The 17,615-nt window shown below is 43.8% G+C and overlaps 4 protein-coding genes across 4 annotated transcripts; 2 read left to right on the forward strand and 2 right to left on the reverse strand.

Annotated features, from left to right (window-relative positions):
• Positions 1-123: 123 nt before the first annotated feature.
• On the forward strand, positions 124-707 carry EDB93DRAFT_1331291 (uncharacterized protein; the record flags this gene model as incomplete). Its single annotated transcript, XM_041455200.1, has 4 exons — positions 124-308; positions 358-442; positions 501-547; positions 624-707. The coding sequence occupies exons 1-4, from the start codon at positions 201-203 to the stop codon at positions 705-707; spliced, it is 324 nt and encodes a 107-aa protein (XP_041303369.1). The 5' UTR covers positions 124-200.
• Positions 708-1,118: 411 nt separating this feature from the next.
• EDB93DRAFT_848431 (uncharacterized protein) lies at positions 1,119-2,312 on the reverse strand. Its single transcript, XM_041457686.1, has 5 exons — positions 1,885-2,312; positions 1,807-1,824; positions 1,606-1,753; positions 1,348-1,554; positions 1,119-1,289 (listed from the first exon to the last, which is right to left on the reverse strand). Exons 1-4 carry the CDS (start codon positions 2,140-2,142, stop codon positions 1,478-1,480), a joined length of 501 nt encoding a protein of 166 aa, XP_041303370.1. The 5' UTR covers positions 2,143-2,312; the 3' UTR covers positions 1,119-1,289; positions 1,348-1,477.
• EDB93DRAFT_848392 (uncharacterized protein) lies at positions 2,278-2,916 on the reverse strand. Its single transcript, XM_041457685.1, has 2 exons — positions 2,618-2,916; positions 2,278-2,561 (listed from the first exon to the last, which is right to left on the reverse strand). Exons 1-2 carry the CDS (start codon positions 2,865-2,867, stop codon positions 2,413-2,415), a joined length of 399 nt encoding a protein of 132 aa, XP_041303371.1. The 5' UTR covers positions 2,868-2,916; the 3' UTR covers positions 2,278-2,412.
• A 12,063-nt stretch (positions 2,917-14,979) lies between these two features.
• On the forward strand, positions 14,980-15,758 carry EDB93DRAFT_1254573 (uncharacterized protein; the record flags this gene model as incomplete). Its single annotated transcript, XM_041453640.1, has 3 exons — positions 14,980-15,159; positions 15,208-15,396; positions 15,471-15,758. 3 exons carry the CDS (start codon positions 14,980-14,982, stop codon positions 15,756-15,758), a joined length of 657 nt encoding a protein of 218 aa, XP_041303372.1.
• Positions 15,759-17,615: the final 1,857 nt, after the last annotated feature.

Below are 17,615 nucleotides of genomic sequence, written 5' to 3' on the forward strand. Positions count from 1 at the left end.
CGACACGGATGATCTAGAAACATGCAACGTATACAGTGTGCGTTACTGATCTTCCATCTCTGTTTTACCGTGGTCCTCAATTTACCGTAAAGATACTGAATTGGATTTCAGTCCAAACGTACAGGCACTCGGTGTGTGCAATTAAAGGTTTGATGACTTTGCTTGACTGATCCCTGCGGGTGTAGCTGGGGACTTGCGCCATGAAACCGATGTTAGAGAAAGGTGTCGTCGACGCGCGGTTAAACGTGTATGGCGTGGCGGGCCTGAAGGTTGCAGATATGTCTATCGCGCCAAAATCTGTTGGCACGGTGGGTATTGGATTGCTAACTTTGACGCGTGGCCTAACTGTCTTCCCAGAATACGTACTCAACGGCACTCCTCATTGGAGAGAAGGCTGCGCTGATCATTGCTGAAGACTTGGGTATGAATTGTAGAGAATACAGTAAGGGGTAATGGGAAAGTGCAACGGCCCATCGCGTCCTTGATGCTTATGTTTGCAGGAGTGATCATGAACATGTACTTCAGTAGCACGCCCAGAATGCCATCAGTGTGTGTCTCAGGATGGTCGTCGTGGATTCAGATGAGTTGCTGAACCTATTTGTGATACTACGGCAGAATTTTAGCAGGGTAAAAGAGGACGGGATATGGAATCCTTACTTGGACAATGTAAACCAGCAATTCTTGAGGTTGCCGTCGACGAGAAATAAAGGTTGCTTGCTGCAGCCCACTATGCTCAAGCTCAGCTGGAGTGTGATGTCTGTCTGAAGAAGTGACGCCTGTCGCACCCAAGCTATCGGAGGCCGCTTATAAGAAGACATCCCAAGGCACCGCTCCAGCCGAGATCTATAAATGAAAGGAGTAGAAAGATGATATTGCGAACATAGGTAGGATGGGGTGAAGAACTCTAAATATCAACGACTAGTGGTGTGGGAGCCGAGGAAAGAAGATTGTCTGTCCATAATGTGATAGGTACTGGATATACAATTACAATATTCAAAATTTGAAAAACAGCCATGTAGCAAAAGGAAGATGATGGTTTGGTCGTGATAAAATAAAACGTGGTAGTAATCAATCCAAGTCAAAATCTCGGATTTTGAGAAGATCTTCAAGAGATGATTTCTTCCTTTCGGGATCAGCCTCAAAGCTGTGGGCTTTTGTTCGAACGAATGGCCTTCGAGGGACAGGAGGCGCCCAGTTGTCGCTCGGCAGGTATTGACGAGACACTTTTGGACGGGTGTTCGTTTTAAGCTGGTGGATTCTCTGCTGTCTTTTCGCCGAAGCATGCGGTGCTAATAATCATTTGTTAATGTATGTCTCCTGAATACGTATCGCAGTAGGTTCACATACCTAACATAACATCGGACGCTGCGAATGATTCCCGTGTCGGAGATCCAGCGGCAGCATTCACTGCAGTCTGGATGGTCCTTTCACGAGCGGCCAGTGGGTTCTTCGGCACTAGTAACTCCTCGATGCCCAGTTAAGCACGAGTGTCGACTCCCCCACACCGTATGACAAAGTTGCTCTCCAAAACGAACAAGAGCGAAGTGATTCGATCTGTACAAACGGTGAACAAGGGAATCCAACAAAATAACGACTGGTATTTACCCCCCATATCGGCAGGAAACGCAGGCCTGCGGCACCTGATCCAAAGAAGCAATTTGAAGTATACCGACTTGTAGGGCAAGAGTTCTTCTGAACACAGAATGAACATGTACAAGGCCACGCCCTCGCGTCTGAGAGTTATCCGCGCGTTCTTGAACCGAGAGCATTATCGAACGAGTTTGCGAGCCTTGAATGTATATTTACCTCTGTCAGAGCAATGATCTGCACGAAAAGATAATCGTCAGTTGACTATAAAAGATGATTCGATTGTAAAAGCACGACCTTTCGACTGTAGTGCTGTAATTCGTGGTCTTCCAACCGACCGAATTTCATAACGTCATTGATAGCGTCCAGGAAATGGGGTAGGGAGCCCAGACGATGAGCCAAATCATTAACGACTGCTGGACAATAGAGTGCAGGGAAATCGTTATTCATGGTGTGATTGGTGAGTAGTTGGAAAGATGGAAAGAGGTAGGACGAAGGTCGTTTAAAGGAGCGACAGTTTCCACAAGATGTGGATGTGGATGTTGTGGACGGCATGACTAATGAGATGCGGATTGTGAGCCCTAGCGTGGTAAGGACCCTGTGTAAAGGAAGAGCTGACGAGCAACTTCCAGCCGGTTCGACTATCCTGGGATCAGTTGTACTAGCATCCTTGTATTGTTCTTCATCTTCGTGATGATCTATCACTGCAACAACCCTGGCTGTTTCAGATGCATATCTGGCCTGAAGGACGTTGTGATCCACAAGTGCAAATTGCGACACGTGTGATGGAATAGGATCACCAGAGCAATAAAGCTCTTCGAAAGGTTAGTTGATTCCAGCGAGACCAAGGGCGTGCAAATTTTCTGTTCTAAGGACAAAATCCTCTCTAGGTGTAGTTATGTATGCGATCGCTTTCCCGCTCGTGTTGGAGCGCAACCAAGCATATCCGAGTGCACTAGCGAGAGAATCGAGATCTGTGGTGTAAGACAACAGTAAGGACTAAGAACGAGCAAAACACAGTTCAGCATACCACCCGCTTCATTGCCCATTACCACTGTCCATCCTTCCCCATTATCAGCTAGAAAATCTGCTTTTTGGGACTTGAGGCATGACGAAAAGTTGAACGTAGACATTGAACTTTGCCGCAGAGATTTAGCAGGGAACCTGAGGTTTAGACTTGCAAATGAAATGGATGTGATTTTTGCAAGTCGGGGAAATAGCTGGCAAGAAAGCACGAAAGCCCATAGGACCGCCAGGTAGGAATATTTGGTAAAGATCATACAAGTCGGAGCGTCAAATATGATGATGCGGCGGAAGCTAAATTTAATGGCTTGCTTTACTACCTCGATGACAGCAACAACTGATTAAAACCACAGTCCAAAAGGTACAAGTGCTTCATGGCGCCTGAAACGTATTCAAGCCTCACTGTTACTGTAAATTTACTTGGGGCCGCTGATACCATCTCTCCTGCTCGCTAATAAAATTTTCGGTGTCGGTTCTGCTGTGTTGCCTACACAGTAGAACTGACACCGAAAAGTTGATTAAGAAATGCCTACTGACCAATGGGTACCAATAACAGTCTCACCTGCAGGAATGAAGGAGCTCTTCCAGATTATATCCGTAGTCGCACGATGCTCAAGGCCTCTGGTGGAATGTTGTCATTCATTATTGCGTCATCCTCCAATAAAGACAGGTTTCCACCTCATACTCTCGAGCATGGACGCAGTAACCTGCGGCAGCACTTCCTGATCATCAAATGTCTGCACTAATCAGGAGGAGCCATCTCACCCAGTAAATGAACAAAGAAAGGCATAACCTCAGCAGTGAATTGATGAGTCTGTGATATTGTACCCGTGGTAAATACAGAAGGATATAAGTCTGCTCCTAGTAAATATGGCAATATATACTCAGATAAATCTGAGTTGTTGGCACATAGCCATTCATGTCTGCAAATCTAGATTATTGTGAGCAGTTCATGATAAGGTTGTGATGTTGTAGCATGATGGCTGGCAAGAGATGGCAGTGTAAGTGTGTCCCCCTTAGTGATGTTCCGGCCCGGCTTGGGCTCAAAGCCCCAGCTTAGACTCACCAGATTTCAAGCCTGAGGCATGAGCCCAAGCTGGCCCAAAGCCAGGGCTTGGGCCCATGCAAGCTGCGGCCCACATGCTGAATTGCTTGAAATTGATGTCCAAGCTCCACCATGTTGTTCCAAACACCACAAACACCATGTGCAAACACCCAGCACATGTCAGCAACTGCTGACGTGGCTCAGACGAATACAGACAATGGATGAGAGCAGGAGAAGGCAGTGAGAAAGAGAAGGTGGACGATCAGCACTCGAGATGACTAGTGCTGAATACTGATGGATTATGTCGTGACCCAGATTAGTACATCTTGAAGGGGCTCAGTATTATTAGTTGGTAATGTATCACTTACCTGGTTTGTATCTTCAAGCACGGCATCTCAGTTATGTTTGTGTGCAAGAGCAATAGCACAGGTGCCCATAGCAGACGAATTTTCCTTTCTTTCTTGTGTGAATATGATCTGTGGTATGGTCAAATTGCGCGTGTCATAGTAAGAGTCAATAATGAGGACGTGCCAATTGCTGAACACACAATGGCGACCTGCTTGTAGGGCGTGACCACTGACATGACAAGGTGTCATACCAAAGCCGTGGCTTGGGCCGCTGGCTTAGGCTTTTCTGAATCCAAGCCCAGGCCTAAGCCCTGCTCAGGCCATGACTTAGGCCTGGACTGAGCCCGGCCTATTTGGGCCCAGCTTGGGCTGGCCCAGGGCTTCAAGCCGGGCCTTGCACATCACTAGTCCCCCTTGTGGAGCATTCTCATTCTTCAAATTTATGTTATGAATTATATGACTATCTAAGACTTTCTCTCAGAAAGCAGTGTTCATATTGGTCATCAAGACTAAATTAGCACATGAGTTTATAACAATGTTGTGATATTGTGCCATCGCTGCCTGTAAGGATCAATAGCATTAACTGCATATGTTTTGTGAGTGTTCTCATTTTTTCTTTTTTATATTTTAACTAGAAGGTTATTTATGACCTTGCAATAGAACATGCCTTTCTTTCACATGAATCAACCACATGTCATGGTTGGCCCATGAATAGAATCATGACAGGCTTTGACATTTTGCAAGAGGTTGATGGTGCTGGGCATGGGAGAGCTTCTGTCCACTAGTTTGACTCAGTCACTGTGCTGTGCAGGAAGAATTTTAACTTATGAATATCATTACAGTTGCGGACAGGCGAAGTCCGCAAATTTACAGACCGAATTTTCTGGGACGCACAACTTAACGGGAAGTGTTAGAAGCAGTGTTTTCATAGACTAATGGACATCTAGAATACATTTGCACGAGCCGATTTCTCATGGCTGCCATTTCGACATTTCCAGTGTCCAAAATTTGGCGTGCCCCCTAAAAATTCGCTAAAAATATGGAAAAATGTGCAATCGATTGCTTTCGCTGAGTTGTCTTTGAATCGATAATCAGAAAAACATGAGTCCGTCAAAAAATGGCATGGGAAAAAACCTGTACAATTGACAATTGAACTCATCATGGCTCGCGGCCGTCCCAGAAAAAAAGCACGAAACATCACCGGTCTTCGACATCAAGTATCGCAAAGTGTTTCTCCTGCATCTGCATTGGGTTCGGCGGGCTCGACTCGAGAATCAAGTCCTTGTCAAACGGAATCAGGCTGGCAGTCTGATTTGGAGGATGAGACACTTACAGTGGCTTTCAATGGATTAAAGATCAACTTCAAGCCTCCCGATGCTCTCAAAGCATTCAACATGAACAAGTTTGATGGTGGCAAGCAGCGTCGGCAGCGCGACACAGTCATCCCTCTAAATAATCCTGATATCTCGAAGCGTGGACTCGTGCAAAAGATGACTAATGCAAAAGACGAACCAAAGGGCCTGAAAACTGTTCTCGAGGAGCGTGGATTTAATGTCCAAGGCTTGCGTGCGAAGTGCTCTCCTGTTTGTCCAATCGATAACAAAAGTTGCTGTATGGCACGACTCCTCAGTCAACAAGATGATTTCTCGTGTCAGACATCGATGCTCGAGGAGTTGATTAGAAGCAAGGGTCATGAGTGTATTTTTCTGCCGAAATTTCACTGTGAACTGAATCCGATCGAGATGGTAAGTGGTCCGTATATCCGAAGTTAACTCATAGCCTTAACTGTTGAGGCAGTACTGGGGCTGGTGCAAATACCGTTACCGCGAGGCATCAAAACCGAGCTTTGCAACAGCCAAGAAAGTGGCACGGGAAATCCTTGATTCCTGTCCAGTCGAGGTTATCCGGCGGTTTATCAACAGATCGTACCGTTTTATGAGTGCATACAGAATAGGTTTGACTGGGAAAGCAGCAGAATGGGCTGTGCGCAAACAGAGACAGCACCGTCAGGTTTCGCAGCGTGCGATGATGGCAATCGAAGCAGTTCTGTCATAGTTTTATTGACATGTCATGAAGAAAGTATCATACGAGACATCAAAAATTTGGCGTGCCAAAAATGTCGTGGGAAAAACCTCGGAGCAGTGTTTTTAGCTGTATTTTCACTGCCTGAGTTTGGATCGGGCCTCAGTTTGGCCTGAAAAAATCACATGCAGGCCCTACAAAATTTGTGGACTTTGCCTGTCCGCAACTGTAATATTGAGGACATGAATTCCTAATACACTTCAAGTCTAGCCTCCACAGCTGTGCCATGTGTACCTTTCTACATTATTTTCAAGGCAAATTCCACTCATTATGGAGAACCCATCATGTCTTTGGAGGTATCGAATCATGATGGATCTATTCTCATACAGATAAGAATATCAAGTTTGTATTAGTAGTAGCTAGCATTCCACTTGACCAGATGCATCAAAATTTGGGTCCGTCATAAAGGAAGATGATACAAGAACATGCTCTGTGCTACCTGGCTGCACCCATGGGACCTTGAACTGTATACCTTTGTATATCAGTGTCAAGGTGGAGTGAGATAAAGATTGACGAGTTGAGTGACCGGTGGGATCAATCTTAGAGAGAGGTAGTCAGTAGGAGTGGACATCTAGAGGTGGAGAATGAAAACAAATTTTTGTGTGCTTGAATGATTGAGTTAAAGGATTTGGTTTTTTGTGTGGGTGTTACAAGAACATCTAGACACTTGGGCCCCTACCATTTTTCTCCTTATCCTCCTTGTCTCCACCATTGCATCACACCCTTACCCTGACCTTGCTCTTGTTATTCTCATTATCCTTGCATTCCCCTTTGCTCTCTACCTGTTGCTCCAGTAGAGCCAGTACATCTGGCTGGACCCTTTTTCTGATGAAGCATACCCATGCCCTGTTTCACCTGATGACTAATCCTGTGGACAGTCCCCTTTACCCTTACCGTCTGGACAGTAACCTATGATACAACGCACGCTGCATTCCCTTTGCCCTGTTTCTTTTATTGATCTATGACTCGGTGCGCAGTTGCACATTGTACTTATACTTAGATCTGCAGTTGCACAATCGTGCTCCTGCTTGTTTCACTTCCTGTTTCTGTTCTATGACTCATTTCTTATCTGCATGTTCTGGTTCATCTATGACTCACCTCGAACGTGCCTTCTTTTTCTAGTATCACCCCTTTGACCAGTTCCTCTTCTGGTAGTACGAGTTATCATCCACTAATACACTTCCTCTCCTCTATATAAATTTGCTACCATGTATCTAAATTCCTTAACTTGAATCTACTTGGTTCTTGACCTCCTACTCTCACCAGAGTGATTCCTTCTGCCTAGCCAACAGTCTATATTCTACTTTCTTATCTGCTCATTGTAGATAAGTCTTTAGTTTCGATCTTTACTCATCGACAAAGTCGATGAGCAAAGCCTCTGTTAACTAGTTGGACTTCTGTCCTTCTATTAACACAGATCTTACGATTAACCTTCGGGTGTCGTAAGTCCTTGGCAGATACACTTATTGTCGAGCCCCACTTAACATAAGCTACCCAATTTGGACATAGGCGTTAAACCGTGCTTGCCAAAGCCTCACCAAGCAAGACTCCTAACTTTGGGTTAGCCCAGAGATGTCCTCGACCATTGACGACACATGCTCTGTTTAAGCATCACCAACAGACACTATCCAAGTCCGTAACAGTGTGTATCTACAAATATACACACTACAAGTATGAACAATGGTAACCACACCAATACGAATGCAAATGGAGAGATCAAAAATCAACATTATGCAGTATATTAATCATTCTCTGATATCTCCTACTCACTGATCATCAGTAGATACCTCATTGTCTGCTTCAACACACTCAAAGGCCTGGGAGGTGGTATTCATGTTGATAAGAACACAGCTGGTAAGTCATGCAATTGTTCATTAGTTACAACACTAAAATTTTGAAAGGAAATTATGTACAATACCTGGGCTGTTGTGCGGTGCCGTATGTGTCAATGCATCTATCAACTGAAGTTGCTGTTCCCTCTGTACCCCGCCCATCCAGTCTGGTCAGATGAGGTATGGGATGATGATACTTTGGGTTGCAAGAGAGTATCATATGTTTGAAATGGAGATGACTGAACTTGAGTATATACTGGGACTTAGAGGTACTGTGCATTAGTGCCTATAAGTAAGCCAGTTTAAATCTAAAAAATTCTCAATCGGCTGACAAGTTTCAAACCGTACATATGAAGGGGTTTGGAAAGATATCAGGAGGTCAAGAGTGGGATTAAGCGACTCATACACCAGATGGATGCATGATATATGATGTACTAAATACTTTGAAGTTTGTTTGAGCAGACAGGTGTGGCATTGATAGATCTAAGTCAGATTCATGGCCTGCTGGTAGTGTCAGGTGGGCTTCTTCAGTCCATTAGTAGAGAGAATCACCTCACACCAAGGGTCATGTAGGCCTTCTGGGTATCTGTTGGCAGATTATAAGAATATCATGTGAGCTATTCTTGACTTAGTATTTGTGATGAGTTGAGGAGAGAGATTGAACAATGCTGACCAGGACATTACCCAACACAACATTTGACCCAGTTCCATCAGCACAGCAGCTGAAACTGAATCATCTGAGTCATTGTGACTGTACCATTAGTGCTCAGAGCCTGACTTAGAGCATGATTGTTATGGACTTGGATGGTGTCTATTGGTGATGCTCAAACAGAGCATGTGTCGTCAACAGTCAAGGATGTCCTTGGGCTTGCCCAAGGTTAGGGGTCTTGCTTGGCAAGGCTTTGGCAAGCAAGATTTGATGCCTATGTCCAAATCGGGTAGATTATGTCAAGTGGAGCTTGACAATAAGCATATCTGCCAAGGCTTATGACACATGAAGGTTAATCATAAGATCTGCATTAATAGAAGGACAGAAGTCCAACTAGTTTACAGGGATTCTGCTCAATGATGAAGTCAATGAGTAGAAATTGAGACTAAAGACTTATCCGCAACGAGCAGATAAGAAAGTAGAATATAGACAGCTGGCTAGGCTGAAGGAATCACTCTGGTGAGAGTAGGAGGTCAAGAACCAAGTAAGTTCAAGTTAGAGAACTAGTTACATGATAGCGAGTTTATATAGAGGGGGACAATGTGTATTAGTGGATGATAACTCATACTGCCAGAAGAAGGAATAGGTTAGAGGGTAATACTAGAAAGGAAAGCATGTTCAAAGTGAGTCATCAATGAACCAGAACATGCAGATACGAAATGAGTCAAAGAACTGAAAAGGAAGTGAAACAGGCAGGGGCATGAATGCAGAGCTGCAGATCCAAGTATAAGTACAACGTGTGACTGTGCACTGAGTCAGATATCAAGAAAGGAAACTAGGGCAAAGGGATGCAGCATGCATCATGTCATAGGTTACCATCTGGATGGTAAGAGTTAAGGGGACTGTCCACAGGATCAGTCATTGGGATGAAACGGAGCATGGATATGCTTCGTTCAAGAAAGGGTTGGGTCTGCTAGAGCAAAAGGTAGAGAGCAAACAGGAATGCGAGGATGACAAGGGTGGCAAGAGTGAGGCTGGGGTAAGGGTGTGATGCAAGGGCTGAGATGAGTATAATGAGGAGAAAAATGGTAGGGGCCCAAGCTTCTAGATGCTCTTGTAACAATGATCGTATTGAACAGTACAGCGGCCTCTCAAGATCTCTTGTCACAATCATGGTACAAGCCTAGCTTGATGGATGAGAGTTCCGAACCACCAACTTCGAACACAAAGTTCATCTTGAAGAATTTTTTTACTAGGCTGGTTTAAGTCTCTCAATACATAATACTCAATGTGACTAACTCTGAGTTGTGCAGAATACCATTAAAGATTATCATACTACAATCTATCTTCAGAGTATCTGGTGTAAAGAGTAAATCTCCGCTGGGCTCAGCAGAAATTGTACTACCTAGTCAACAATGTTTAGGTAGATTTTAGCATGACCTATGCTGCTATACTTGCAGAGCAAGTGCGTTTGATCCTAAAGGGATTGCTAATTGGTATTAGTAGTAAAATGTATCAGTAATGCAAATAACAAAATGTCCGATGCTGCAAAACAATGTCCGAAGGTAATCCGATGATGTCTGAAGGCACTTATCTGATGTCCAAAGCCAAAGTGCAATGTCCAAGATTTCAGACTTTCGGATTTCACGATAATAGGTCGGAAACTTTATAGCGAGTGTCGGATTGCGAGCGGTATGCGTGAGTATAATGGTTGATGGAGTATGACAGTGAATAAATGGTAATATTTCGCAATGCAACTAAGAACTACAAGAATATTCTGAGTGATCCACAGAGTTGGGAAATGACTCCTAACTCCTGGATCATGATTGCTACGGGTCACTACAGAGTATTTAAGTAAGTACATAGAAATCTGGAATACTACAGGTGAAGATAGTAGCAATATATTTCGGGTCCAATGTCCTATGTAATAAGACACGAGGTGCTGCGGACATGTAATAATGCGGTCCGAATGTCAGATAACATGCATGGGAATAACTACGCACCTAGTGAGGCTAGTTCAGATGGACAGGACACGGGATGGACAAGTGCGCGCAAAGTGCAATCGGCTGATGTGATGTCTGAAGGTCCGATGCGCCTGGATCTGATGTGGAGTGGCTTGGACATGTGTGCGTATGTTTTGGGTGTTCATGTGAGTATGAAAAAACTGTGGTTCCGAGTCTAGCGTCGCAACCATTGCTACACTGGTCATCATGAGTCAAAATTATACTGCCTTGTGGAAGCCGCAATACATTGAAGCATCAACACAGGTGACCCTCAGACTAGTGTGGAATTAGAGACAGTCCGAAATCTGTGATAAACCCTGGTGAAGTCCAAGGCAGATGGCTAACTCATTTACTACGAATGACCATGACCTCAGCTGTTGTCATCAGCCATAGTTAGTGGTTGTGTGCCACCTAGCATATGCTAGATTGATGCAGGAAATTATGATCTTGCTGTCCAAAAAAATTGGAGGTACTAACTGTTGCAGTCTGCCAGCCTGGGTACTTCAAATCAGAAACACAGGTATTATGACTTCATGGCATTGGACAGCAACTTTATGTAATTCAATCAACTACTTCTATTTCCTCTCACAAACAAATCTCCACAAACACCAAAAATGGTTATTACTAGCCCAAATACTATTCCTGAAATCCTGGTAACTGTCCTAAGTAAGTAATAGTTGGCACTTCTTATGCACAGAAAATCTGAGCCAGTAAAATTCTCCAGTGAAGTGTTTTTAAAGTCTGATTGGGTATTTACCTCTTATGCACTCATTTGTTGTGCCCTACTCCCTAACACTCTATGTAACTGAAAATGAATTTATGTGCCACTCCATGCATTGAAGCTGCATGTTTCAAGCCATCCACACCTCTCCAATGCTCCTTTTTCCCAACTTTCACTTCTAGTTATGTAGGCTCTCCTCCAAGCACTCCTCCTGCCTCTTCTGGAGGATCAGGTATTGATAAATAGTGATATTATAGTATAGATTGACTCATCAACTAGTCACAGCAGCAAGCACAGTCTCAGAAATGGATGACAATGTCTTCCCCCTGACACCTGATTTTAAGCGCTCAGGCAACGCACACTATGTTGCTGGTATTTCAAGCAAGGTTGGACCATCAACACCAAGTCAGTATCTTAAACAGCATCATACTAACAATTATCATTGTTCTTTCCATCCATATCACTGGGCACTATCTTTTCAAGAACAGCATATCTTTGAATATATGTTGGACAGCTCTGACTCTGATAATTCATTGGAAGAGAAGGGCAAGGTGGGTTCTCCCCCCCCCCCCCTTTTTTTTTTTTGGAAAACATATATTACTCATTATATACATCATACTTTTAGACTAAAGATATGTTTTTGAGGCATATGGATGTACTTGGCCCCCAATCTTTTTGCCTTGTTGTTCACTACAAGAAGGCCAGTCTGTGAGCGCCAATACTTGGACTGTTTGTGGCATACTGGGCATGGGAGGAGAGTAAAAGGCTTGATGCTCTCCATCAGTTCATGCTTCAGGCAGCACAAGAAGACTTTGTTAGGGCAGAGCAAGAAACCATAGTGCTGATGGGAAGACTTCTTGAGAAACACCTGCCATCTACTGAAATAGATGCCCAATCTTTTGCTACACTCAGCAGCCACAACAAGATATCTATCCATGAGACTGACACTCAGCTTGATCTTATGAAAGATCATATCATACAGAAGCAGATGGTCAACTCACACTGTTGGCCCTGATTCAGACAAGTCAGTGATCACTTCTATAAGTAATAATATGTTGAAGATGAATCAACTTAGCTCCAGGTCAGATAATAAATCTAAAGGAGGGACACAAGAAGCTGATATAGTGATCAATTGTGATGCCTAGGCTGCTATACTTGCAGGGACAAGTACATTTAATTCAAGGGGAAGCAAAGAAAACAAATCCACAATTGCACAATGGCTGTGTGAAGTGAGTGACGTGCACGCGAAGCACAGGAACGCGAAATGCAAAATGCAATGAGCAATGCATGAGGGCTCAATGAATGACAACAAAAGACTAGTAATAGATTCTGACTCTAGCTATGGACATGATGGGGGAACTCCACTAAGGTGTAGTGTAGTATAGTAAAGGGTGAAAAATGCGAACCTATATATGTGTCTTGCTAAGTGAGCCGAGTGTGAGATAATGTATGTAATAAGGTATGTAAGTCAGGGTCCATGCTCTAATATGGTGCCATATTGACTAAAATGTAAAAATACATACCAGTAAAACTTGCTGGACAGTATATGGATGCTCCTGGATGGTAGGGCAATGAAAGCATGGGAAAGTGAGCAATGCACGAGCACAGGAAGGTTGCACGATGTGGGAAAGCATTGCCCAATATAGAAATAGCTGGGAAAAGGCTAGGGAATGATGCTGCAAGTTGGTGCTGTGAACCCAAGTGGTATGAACTGAAGTATAATGTGTTGCAAGCCTGCAATAGTCCAAATCTCTACAACATCATTGACATCTTTCTACATGTGCACAATCACAGCCTATTCATGCATAGAAATCAATATTTTATTCAACATATTCCACAATTATATCAGTTGACCCTTGGTCCTACCTACTTATCTCATATTATCACCTGTTCTATTGTAGTAAGAGAAACACATTGTATGAACCTAAACTTAGAATGGACTCAACTGGAATATTTTATGTCAAATCTCATGTGCTGTGGTGACTGTTACCCATACTAGGCAAAGATTTAGGCATGGTTTGGATATGCTCCAAAACTGCCTCACAGCCCCCTATGGAATCATTAGGCTGTGTAGTTTAGAACTTATGTGCTGGAATATTATGTACTCAGATCTGCACAGTTACCAGACTCCCAATGAACACAATTATCTATTATTTTAGATAATAAGAAACAATTGAAAATTTTCAAGTGCGACTAAGTATGAATATACATGTTAGCTCTTGAGCCTATTTTGGTAGTGATGATTGGACATTGATAGTTACTTAGTCCTCATTGAAGATTGCAACAGGCTACTCAGTCTCCTCATGTCATCAGATGAAAGTTTCCTATTGTGGAAATCTGTGCATGAAGAGTCTGATCTGGTCGGAGTCAGATTCACTGGTAATATGTAAATTGTCAACTTCACATTGACTCAAGATGACCTGTCACAGTCACAGTAATATACTCATTTGAGTTTGGGGCACTGCTACCTCTGAATGACGATCATGAGTTTGACTTTACCTTCAGTTCCCCCATCACTACCAATCCATATGCACTAGACATATGGATGCCTGTGCCCATGCGACCATAGCGCAGTGGCTTTGTGCTGCCTCCCAAGTCCAGTGCATCTACCAGCAGCTCTGGCTCCCAGCAGCAGCAGTCTGAGTTGTTCATGAGTTTCTCGTCAATTTTCACAGTCTCCGACATGATCATATTATTTCCCTACAGCTATGGTCCAACTACAGTCCAGGCCTGGGGGCGCCTGGATATCTGGCATATCCTTCAATCCTCAACAGGAGTCAATCTCTCAGTGTAGAGACTTGCGTCTCCACAGGCACTTCCCTCTGAATTCTCTCACTTTCCCTACAAACTCCAGCTCTAATCCTTAGGATACGTCTAGCGCATTAGCGCACTTGTTTCATTTTTGCAGATATTGTGCGCGTTCGTGCACTTCGTGCATCCACACTCATCTGTCCATCCATCCCATGTCCTTAGAAGTTCATTGGTGTGTTTTCCCATCATATTCCCTTTTTGCTTAATTGGTTTCCATTGCTAATACTCGGCTCTGCACTTTGCACATAACCGAGACCCTATTACATATCTCATGTACTATTTATAGACTGTTTGGCTCATCACTTCAGACCTGCACGCCTAGTGCCGCTTAGCTATTTTACTTATACCCCCCTATTACTTATGTACTGGGTCAATTTCCCGCCCACTTTCTCTGTGTTCTTAGATACTAGAGAATTTTACTTGTTGTTTGTAGTAACTATCTAAAGTCATGTGCATTAGTTGTCTGCATTTGCCTTAGCATCAGCCAACCTTAGTTGGGGTGTCAACACTTGTCTCGCCTTGTCTCTCTTTCATCTCTCTTGCTCGCTAGTCTTTTGCCTTCACTACCTTCGTGTCGCACATCTCGCCTTTCGCCTTTCACACTCGCATGTCATCGCATGTGTCTATCCATCGTATATTGCATCGCCCTTGCCTCGTGCTTTGCGCGCCTATTAGTCTTATCACTCTATTAGTAGTTTGGTGTCCCTCTTTTTATAAGAGAGGTTTCCCTTTACTCAGTTAGCTGCCCTTGGGACGATGATTTCACTTGCACCTGGGTCTAGCTGTGTTTGCTTAGCTTAGCACCAACTTACACTACAGTTTAGATTCCTCATCTTCATCAGCTCATTGTTTCCAGACTTTAGCCAGCTAGTTCTGTCTATGGATAATGACTTATTATTACCAGTCGGTCCTGAATATGGTGATGAACCACGTCAAGAGCCTACCTTTGAAGACAAGGGCACCTCAGGTCAAAATATCAACAGGAAGCGTAAGGACTGCAGCATTCAACTGCAAACAGAGTATATTGATCAGCTTCTACCAAGGAGGGTTAGACTCATGGTGCATTATTTGCTTTTGGTGCATCACTGACCACTGACATGCTCTCAGAGACTGACAGCAAAAACATTGTCCATGTTCCTAGCAGACACTGAGCAATCTGTTCCTTCCCAGCCCCAGCCTGTTGTATCACCTCTTCTGTTTGCACCTACGGAAGCAGACACATCCACAGTTTCCTCCCAGCCCCAGTGTGTTGCATCACCCCCTCCGTTTACATCCCAGGAAGCAGGGCTGTCCACAGTTCCCTCCATTTTGTTGTTTCACATCCCTTGTCTGCACCTCTGGATCCAATACCATTCATGGTTCCCTCCTAGCCCCAGCCTGTTGCATCACCCCCTCTGTTTATACCCCCAGAGGCAGGGCCATCCACAGTTCCCTCCAAGTCTATTGTTTTACATCCTCCGTCTGCACCCCTCAATTTGAAGCTATCCACAGTTCCCTCCCAGTCTATCAATGCTCTGGTCGTGGCTTTACCCGACATATCAGAGCTTTCATATAACCAAGCAAACCCTGCATATCAGAAAATTGTTTTGTCCGCCATGAAAGCTATGAAGATACATTCAGTCAAAACAACATCCATATCAAACAAAGCAGACAGATAGTTGTGGGTCCAACAGAAGCTGGAAAAATCTGCTACAACACAATATGAACATGCATGTAAGCCAGTATACATGCCCAAGGCTTTTGCAATGACTGACATTTTGGTCACACATTAACAGTGTTTGGACATAACTGGACTCTCAACAATTGGTCAGCACTCTATATGACACTCTAATACCTGCAAAGTTCTCATGAATATGTGCAAAAGGATCGCACACTTCAAGGTGATATTATACCCACTGTGTTCTGGAGTACAGTCGACAGTCAACAAATGTCAGCATTGGGCAAATGTAATCAAGGAACTTCTTAGTGAATGAACTTTCCCACCAAACTTTACATTCAGTCAGGATGAGTCTGGTTCCTACTTCCTCAAAATGAGGTGTTATGGCATGTCCTCTTGGACACTGTCACAGAACTCAAACTCCACTGCTATGTCAACAATCTGGACAGTCTATTTTGCTTGGCTGCTGCTGCTGTCAGCTGCACCTTGAACAAACTTAGGAACAGTCAATTTACTAATATTGAATTTACAGCTGAAGCATATAAAGGGCTCTATGATAGATTACTTAACCATTTTTGAATGCTTCTCCATAACCCAGTTTCTCTTGCACACTGGCAAGAATATAAAAGTCTCACTTCGGTGAGACTCACCCAGATATGCTAGCCTACTAATACTATTCCTCATGTAGATTCGAGTCTTCTGAATGACTTTCATGATGAATCTTGTCTATGATCTGATCGGTGTAGAGATTCGCATTATTACAGGCTTACAACACATTAGACTTCAGTGCATATCACCTGGGTTTGCAGCATCATTCCACAGTCTTTTCCCAGCTATTTCCATATCGGGCGAGGCTTTCCCGTGCACAATGTTCTCGTGCTTGTGCATCGCTCGTTTTCCCGTGCTTTCATTGCCCTATTATCCAGGAGCATCCATCCACTGTCCAGCAAGTCTCCCTAGTATGTATGTTCACTTTTATTCAATATGGCACCATATTAGAGCATGGACCCTGACTTACATACCCTATTACATACATTATCTCACACTCAGCTCACTTAGCGAGACACACATATAGGTCCACATTTTTTACCCTTTACCACATTACACCACTCCTTACCTTAGTAGAGTTCCCCCATGATGTCCATAGCCAGATTCAGAATTTATTAGCAGCTTTTAGTAGTCATTCATTGAGCCCTTGTCCATTGCTCATTACATTTTGCATTCCCGCTATTTCACATTTTGCATTCCTATGCTTTGCGCATGTGTCGCTCGCTTTGCACAGCTGCTGCATGACTGTGGATTTATCTTCCTTGCTTCCCCTCGGATTGAATGCACTTGTCCCTGCAAGCATAGCAGACGAGGCATCGCACTGATCACTATATCAGCTTCTTGTGTCCCTCCCTTGCATTTATCATTTGACCAACAGCTGAGTTGATTCACCTTCATTGGTGAGTGGTTTTTTGTGCCTGGATTCTTCATTTGTCTTATTTGTTCTTTCCTTGAACAGACTTGCTATGCAATTCCAGAGATTTATTGATGCTTATAAGGATGGCCTTAATGGAGCTCAAGCGGCATGGGCTGTGAAGAAGTATTGAGGGCATCAGATCCTTCCTGAAGCCTGAATGCTTAATGGCCTCTAATTCAGAAGAAACCTGGGAACTCAAAAGTTTGGTTTGTCCATCCATCTGTGTTGGCCTGTCCCACCTGTCCCATCTGTTCTGGATGTTCTGGCTGTCCTAATTGTAGAAAACGAGGCCTTGGTGATGCAGCTAACTAACACCCTTCTATACCCCTCCATTTTCTTCCACACAGTGGCCAGGCTGCATATGCAGCCATAGTGTTATATATTTCAACTGTG

This window comes from Suillus bovinus (genome assembly GCF_016758785.1).
Source record: "Suillus bovinus strain UH-Sbo-P2 chromosome Unknown EDB93scaffold_76, whole genome shotgun sequence".
Taxonomy (NCBI): Eukaryota; Fungi; Basidiomycota; class Agaricomycetes; order Boletales; family Suillaceae; genus Suillus; species Suillus bovinus.